This window comes from Molothrus ater, unplaced genomic scaffold (assembly GCF_012460135.2).
Source record: "Molothrus ater isolate BHLD 08-10-18 breed brown headed cowbird unplaced genomic scaffold, BPBGC_Mater_1.1 matUn_MA120, whole genome shotgun sequence".
NCBI classification, from domain to species: domain Eukaryota; kingdom Metazoa; phylum Chordata; class Aves; order Passeriformes; family Icteridae; genus Molothrus; species Molothrus ater.
In genome coordinates, this window is record NW_023416574.1 from 68,748 (window position 1) to 76,613 (window position 7,866).

The following is a 7,866-nucleotide window of genomic DNA, read 5'->3' on the forward strand; positions in this document are numbered from 1 at the left end:
TTCAGCCTGGCTGATTCTCTGATGATTGTGATACTGTAAGGCCTGGGGAAGCAAGGGGCCATTGTGACACTGCAGGGCCTGGTGGCACCAAGAGGACAATGGTGACACTGTGTGCGACATGGCAGCACAGAGCCAAGGGGCCATGGTGACACTGTGGGGCTGAATGGAAGCAAGGAGTCCATGGTGACCGTCTGGGTCCTGCTGGAACCACAGAGGCCACTGTGACCCTGCAGGGCCTTGTGGAACCAAGGGGCCATTGTGCCACTGCAGAGCCAAGGAGAGCCTTGGGAGAGCCTGGGGACAATGGAATCAAGGGGCCATTGCTCCATTGCAAGGACTCTGGGAACTGAGAGAACAATTGTGACACTGTGGTGCCCCATGGAACCAAGGGTCCCTGGTGACACTGCAGGATCTTGTGTCACCAGGGCTCCATTGTGACACTGCAGCACCAAGGAATTCATTGTGGCACTCTGAGGCCTCATGGAGCCAAGAAGCCACTGTGACCCTGCAGGGCCCTGTGCAACCATGCAGAGCATTGTGACAGAGCAGGACCTGGTGTCATGATGGGGCCATTGTGACACTGCAGGGCCCCATGGAACCAAGGGGCCAGGGCTGCTCCTCAGGGATTCATGGAATGAAGGAAACATGTTTGACACCGTGGGGGCCCTTAGGACCAAGAGGCCATTGTGACACTGTGGAACCAAGGAGAGCATTGCTGCACTGCCAGACTTCATGGAACCAAGGATCCATTGTGACACTGCAGGGCCTTGGGGGACCACGGTGCCTTAGTGACACTGCAGGGCCCAAGGATCCAAGGGACTTTGTGAACACCAAGGGGTCCATGGGAACCAAAGGGACATTGTGACGCTGGGAGGCCTCATGGAGTCATGGAGGCCATTGTGACACTCTGGGGCCTCATGGAACCATGGTGACACCAAGCTGGGAGTCAGTGTGGATCTGCTGGAGGGTAGGAGGGCTCTGCACAGGGCCCTGGACAGGCTGGATCCAGGGCCCAAATCCAACAAGGTGAGGTTTAACAAGTCCAAGTGCCGGGTCCTGCACTTCGGTCACAACAACCCCTGAAGCACTACAGGCTGGGGACAGAGTGGCTGGACAGCAGCCAGGCAGAAAGGGACCTGCAGGGACTGATGGACAGCAGGCTGGACATGAGGCAGCAGTGTGCCCAGGTGGCCAAGAAGGCCAATGGCTCCGGGACTGGCTCAGGAATGGTGTGGCCAGCAGGACGAGGACAGGGATGGGCTGTTTGCAGGGGAGGGAACAGGGGTGGGCAAGAGGAAGAAATTTGTGCCAGGAAGAGTAAATAAAGCAAAGGTGAAGCCAAGGAAATGCTCAGGGCAGTTTGGGGGTGGCTGCCAGGCAGCCCTGGCTCTGAGCAACAGCGTCTGCAGTGGCACAGGAAACTCCCAGCTGATGGGAACAAACTTTCTGGATGAGTGCAGAGGCCAGGACAAAGCTGAGTGGTTTCCCTGCTGTCCCCCAGGCCTTGCTGGCCCCAGGGGCTGATGGCATTTGTGCTCCCTCAGGTTCATGTCCCCACAGCAACAGCATGGGGGTGCTGCCCCTGCTGTGTGCAATGCAAACAGGGGCTGCTGAGGCAGTGCTGCCGTGTCTGTGCCTGCAAGGATGGGGCACCTGTGTGAGCTGGGGCAGAGGCCAGGGCTGCAGAGGGGGATGTTGTTGGCAGCTGCATGAGGACGCTCTGGGACGCTGCCCTGGGCTGTGCAGCGCACTGGGGATGGATCAGCCCCTGCTCTGCTGCTCCTTCCCGTCTGCCCCAGGGCCCTTGCAGAGCCCCGGCCATGCTGTTTGCCCCCAGCCTGCCCACGGCCAGCCTGGGGCTGCTGACGGGGGTTTCTGTGCTGAGCATTGGCCTGGCCGTGTTCTTGAGAGAGCCTGGGCAAGGAGCCTGGAGCCCCCAGGGCCTGGCCTGAGGCGTCAGCGCTGCCCCAGCAGTGCCCATGGCCTGTCCCTGCTGCAGCCCCGGCACTGCCACCCCCAGGGCTGTGCCTGGCCCCGAGAGCACTCAGGCCCTGCAGCAACACCAGGGCCACCAGGGCAGCGGGGCAGGGCCACGGCAGCAGCACTGGCAACACCAAGTGCTGCTGCTGCTGCTGCTGGGCACAGCTGCTGGGCCAGCACTGATCTGCCCCAGCTCTGCACACAGACATTGCTGCTGCAGCTCCAGAGAAGGCAACAAAAGGGCATCTCTGCAGAAAACTATGCTGGGAGATCCTATTGTTCATTTAAAGCCACCGAGAGCGCAGCCCCTCATTGACACAGGGAAGGTCAAGAGACACACAATGAGAAATGGCACAAAGAATGACATTTCTTTGTAGACAGTATGAAAAAGTTAAAACAAAGGGAAAAAAAAACCCCACAACCAAATCAACAAGAAGTTTTAAAGATAACTTTTATTAAAACTTATTGGCAGAATTTTGCCAGCAGTTTAAATTTTCCGAAACCATCCAGTCATTTGTCTCCTCACTGCAGCCTTGAGCTCCTGGTTCCTCAGGCTGTAGATGAGGGGGTTCAGGGCTGGAGGCACCACCGAGTACAGAACTGAGAGGGTCAGATCCAGGGATGGGGAGGAGATGGAGGGGGGTTTCATGTGAGCAAACACTGCAGTGCTGATGAACAGAGAGACCACAGCCAGGTGAGGGAGGCAGGTGGAAAAGGCTTTGTGCCGTCCCTGCTCAGAGGGGATCCTCATCACGACCCTGAAGATCTGCACATAGGAGAAAACAATGAACACAAAACAGCCAAAACCAAAACAGGCACTGACAGCAAGAAGCCCCAATTCCCTGAGGTGGGATTTGGAGCAGGAGAGCTTGAGGATCTGAGGGATTTCACAGAAGAACTGGCCCAGGGCATTGCCATGGCACAGGGGCAGGGAAAATGTATTGGCTGTGAGCATGAATACATTGAGAAAGGCACTGGCCCAGGCAGCTGCTGCCATGTGGGCACAAGCTCTGCTGCCCAGGAGGGTCCCGTAGTGCAGGGGTTTGCAGATGGACACGTAGCGGTCATAGCACATGATGGTCAGGAGGCAAAGTTCTGCTCCAGTAAAGAACACAAAGAAAAAGAGCTGAGCAGCACATCCAGTGTAGGAGATGTTCCTGGTGTCCCAGAGGGAATTGTGCATGGCTTTGGGGACAGTGGTGCAGATGGAGCCCAGGTCAGCGAGGGCCAGGTTGAGCAGGAAGAAGAACATGGGCGTGTGCAGGTGGTGGCCGCAGGCTACGGCGCTGATGATGAGGCCGTTGCCCAGGAGGGCAGCCAGGGAGATGCCCAGCAAGAGGCAGAAGTGCAGGAGCTGCAGCTGCCGCGTGTCTGCCAATGCCAGCAGCAGGAAGTGCCTGATGGAGCTGCTCTTGGACATTTGCTGGGGCTGCACATGGGCACCTGTTCATGGAGAAAGGACAGTGACAAGTCAGGAGACGGTGCTTTCAGCCAAACCTGGGCCATTCCCTGCAGACTGCCCCGCTTGGACTCACCCACCCTTGTTCCTGCTCTGGGAAAACCTTCACCCAGGTCCCTGCCTGAGCTCCAGTTGTGCTGGCTGAGTGTGCCAGGAGCAGCCACGTCTGTACATGGGGGCTCTTGAGGAGCCATCCCTGCCCCACTGCCCTGGGTTTGTGGCCATGTGGCAGAGGGACAAGGCCGGATGTTCAGGATTTGCCAGGGGAATCACTCGTAATGCAGACAGGCTTGGTAGCATCTGCACTGACAGTTCTATAGTACATGGATGGCAGGAGTTGATTTAAGTAATTTTTTCTGCCCACATATCGTTCCTGGCTCTCTGAGGTCACAAATCCCCAGCATTTCTGCTGCACTCAGTTTGCCACTGTGAGTTGTGAGAGGCAAAGGATTCCCCGTGGCTCAGGGAAGGTGAGGGGCTGGATGGGCTTGTTCCCAGCTGCCCTGGCTTTGCACCTTTGGCTGCAATCAGAGCACAGTCACACTCCTGGGTCAGCCTGGGATAAACCAGACCCTGGCCAGAGCAGAGGGATCCCTGAATGTCTCACCCTCTTTAAAGGTTCTAAACTCAGAATGTTCTGTGCTTCTAGGATTACAATTCCTGTTCTGCTTCTCTCATCCCTGTTGTCTATGACCCAAAGAGAGAGAGGAAAAAAAACCAAACCCTTGCAACAGTGTTAGAACAGTAAAGTAAAAACCAGACCTTTATTGGAAGCTTCCAGGTGTCCCAGTGGGAATAGGACACACCCGTCCCCTGATTTCAACAATTTATTAAGGTTGATTAATTAGGATATTTAGCAGGAACATCCAATAGGAGATTCAGTGGCCCCAGTTGCACACCCCTGGCTCAACCCTTTGGAACAGGTCCAAAGGCTACTTTGCCAAAAATTTTTGTTATGACTGCTCACATTCCAGTGAAAAAATAAAATATTCTTGTAGGTCCTCTTCCTGATAATAAGACTATACAGAGTTTCAGGAATGTATTTAGACAGTCAGCTTAGTGTTCTAAAATCTAAGAGAAAGGTTAGGAAATGTACTTGGGTCAATTAAGGATTATAGGTATATAAGTATATAATAGTGGTTAAATAGAGTTAATTAAGAGTTTAATACAGTTAATTAGGAGTTTAATAGTGTTAAATAAGGATTATATTTTTATCACTATAAAATAGTAATTTACAGAGCTATGAATATATCAAAAATGTATAAAATGCAAAAATATTTTTGTTATCACCCCAACTTTCCCATCCCTCTCCAAGCAGGAAATTGAAATCACTCTCAGGAGAGCTCCTGATCTTTCCAGCAATCCCAGGCTAACCTTCTTTGGGAAGTGCCCTGCGGAGCTGTGCCCAGGCTGGTCTGGAGCTGGGAGCAGCCCTGCCCCACCCAACCCCTCTCAGCAGCAGCCCCTGCCCTGCTCAGGGCGGCTCCTTCCCCCCAGAGCTTCTGCCCAGCGCTGGGAGCAGCTGCCAGGGCTGGCTGAGAGCTGTCCCTGGCAGGCAGCAGAGTCCCTGCCCCAGCACAGCACCCTGGGCTGCAGGACCCTGCTCTGCAGGACAGCCCTGGGCACCCCTGGCTGCTCTGCACAAGAGACAATCAGAGAATGTACTCACAGGCTCTGCAGGCATTGGCATGTTCCAGCTGCAGGAGATGGCTCCAGGAGCTGCAGCTGCACTGTCCTGCAGCCAGAGGTTCCTGTGCCAAGGGCTGGCAGTGATTGTGCCCCAGGCACTTCTCAGCCCCTTCCCAGCCCTGACTGATTGAAGCGCTCTGTGCCTCTGTGCTGTGCCCGGGCTGGCTGCAGGCAGTGCCCCAGCCCTGCTGGGCTGGCAGAAGAGCTGCTCATCAAGAGAAATGTGCTTTTGAAGCTCTTCTTGGTGACCAGGAGCTGCCTCTGTGCCAGGAGCCCAGCCCAGCTCAGCAGCACAGACACAGCACAAAACTTTAATCAGCCTCTGGGGCTTTGTGCTCAGGCCCTGGACATCAGTCCCTGAGAGGGAGCTGAAGAAATCTCTCCAGAACTCCAAGGCAGAATCCAACTCCAAAGTTTCTTGGACTTTTAATGGGTCCCAGAGAGGGACACGAGTGAGAGAAAGTGTCCCAGCCCCAGGCAGAGCAGAGAACTGCAGGCAGTGATGACAGGTGGGGACAAAGAGAAGCCAAGTCTTGGTGCCCTGGGGCACAGCAGGGTCTGTGCCAGCAAGGGCTGGGAGGAGACACCTTGTCCTGAGGCCCTGGGGCCTCCTGGCACAGCCCCAGCCAGGCTGGGCACTGTCAGCCCCTTGTCCTGCCCTCAGCATCCCCCCTAGCTCACATCCCAGTGGCCTCAAGGATCTGCTGCAAGGAGTCCCTGGGGAGCCTTGCTCAGCAATGGCCCTGGGGGCTCCTTCATGCTCCCTGCAGGGACTGCAGGTTTTTCAAAGGACTTGGGGTTTGGCTTTTGCCTTGGAGTCTCTGAGAGGTTTGTGCAATCCTGGCCTCCAATTACCTGCTGTAATTAGTCCCTGGAGAGGCTTTGTCAGTAACAACACTCAGTGGGCTCATTAATGCTTCAAGGTACTTCAGTTATTTTAAGGTACTTGGTGTTTCCCTTTTGACACAAGACTCTGTGAGAGGTTTGTGCAATCATGGCCCCAATTATCTGCTTTAACGAGTCCCTGGAGAGCTTTGTACTGACACTCAGTGGGGCTCATTAATGCCTTGAGATACTCAAGGTTTTTAAGGTACTTTGGATTCTCCTTTCCACACTGAGTCTCTGAGAGGTTTTGGGGCCATCCTGGCCTCCAATTCTCTCCTCCAAGGAGTCCATGAGGAGCCTGTGTTGGGGATGGACCTCAGTGAGACCCATTCATACCTTGAGACACTTTGGGTTTTGTCATGGTGAGGGAAACTTGGACGCTCAATATGAGTGTTTAGCAAGCTTCATTTATTGAAGAGAGCATCAGACTTTTATGCACAACAAACAATAAGCTCAAATATATTTTGCAAGCTAAGCAATCTGTTGGCTAGACTACAATATCAGCTCTTCTCATACCTTAGGGATTACATCTTTCTTTTCTCATGTCTCTCTCTCTGCTTGTTATTGTACCACAGCTATGCTCAAGGATACAGTGTTTTGCAGGTGCAGGGACCCAGATTAACTGCATCCTCCCGATTCTTGGTCCAGAACGTGGCCCCTGTCACATAGCCATTCCTCCACAATTCCCCTGTTTTATTTTTGCATAAGCAATGTTTGATTAAATGCAGCAGAAATCATCCTTTGCACCATATTTTGTAAGCATATGCAAAAGCAAGGCAAAACTAATACTACCAACAAAACTATAATGCCTACTATAATGCCAGCCTTAACAATAGAGCGTAGTAGCCATGATCCCAGGCCTAAAGATTTGAGCCATCCATCAGTACCAAAGCCCGATTCTACCTGTAGGGTTCCGGTTAACCTCCACAACTCAGAGAGCTGGGAATGGATGGACTGCGAATGGTCAGAAAGGTTCATGCAACACATGCCTTCAAATTCTTCACAACCATGGCCTTGTGCAAGCAAAAGAAAATCAATTGCAGCTCTATTTTGAAGTGTTGCATGGCGAATAGAATCAACATCAAGCAAAAAGCTAGAAAGCGCCATAAAAGTGGCATTGGTTTGCTTCGCAAGCCAGCATCCCAACTTATTTAGGGTGGCATGGGTGCCTGCTGCTGCCACCCCTGGAGCCAGAAAGCAACCGACTGAGCTATTTGGGCTGCAGGGCTCCCATACTATGCATCTGATCAATTGACGGCACGTAGATCATGCAGGAGCCGATATTTGCCATTTTCCTCTTGGTCACAAAAACAGGAGTATTCCAAGGACTAACAGATAAACGGAGATGTCCTTGGTCAAACTGCTCCTGCACCAGCTTGTGTGCCTGAATGAGACTTTCCCCTTTTAAAGGCCATTGCTCAACCCACACCGGGTCCTCTGTTTTCCATCGGAGTGGGATCGGGAAAGTCCATGCAATGGCCATCCCTATAAAGGGAGATCTGTGGCAAGGACCATTCCCAACTGCGCCAACACATCATGGCCCAGCAAGGCGTGGACACCCTCAGGGAGCGGTATTACAGAAACTGTACAGGTGACAGTCTTTCCCTCTATAATAATTTTCAGCAGGGGGGATTTCCGTGCTAGCGTGAGTCCTCCTACTCCTGCAACTGTGGCATTTGCCTCCTGGGTGGGCCACTGGAGTGGCCATTTCTGCATCCCTATGATGCTGATGTCTGCACCGGTGTCTAGGAGCGCAACCAGGGTGATGGTTTGACCCTGATACTGGACGTCAATATGTTTTTTAGGACGATGCTTTAAGTCCACTGTTAACAATGCCATTGTTCCTGTGGAAC

At 53.3% G+C, this 7,866-nt stretch overlaps 1 protein-coding gene across 1 annotated transcript; it reads right to left on the bottom strand.

The window, feature by feature from the left end:
* Nucleotides 1-2,467: 2,467 nt before the first annotated feature.
* LOC118701028 (olfactory receptor 14J1-like) lies at nucleotides 2,468-3,400 on the bottom strand. Its single transcript, XM_036405601.1, has one exon. The coding sequence runs from the start codon at nucleotides 3,398-3,400 to the stop codon at nucleotides 2,468-2,470; it is 933 nt and encodes a 310-aa protein (XP_036261494.1).
* Nucleotides 3,401-7,866: the final 4,466 nt, after the last annotated feature.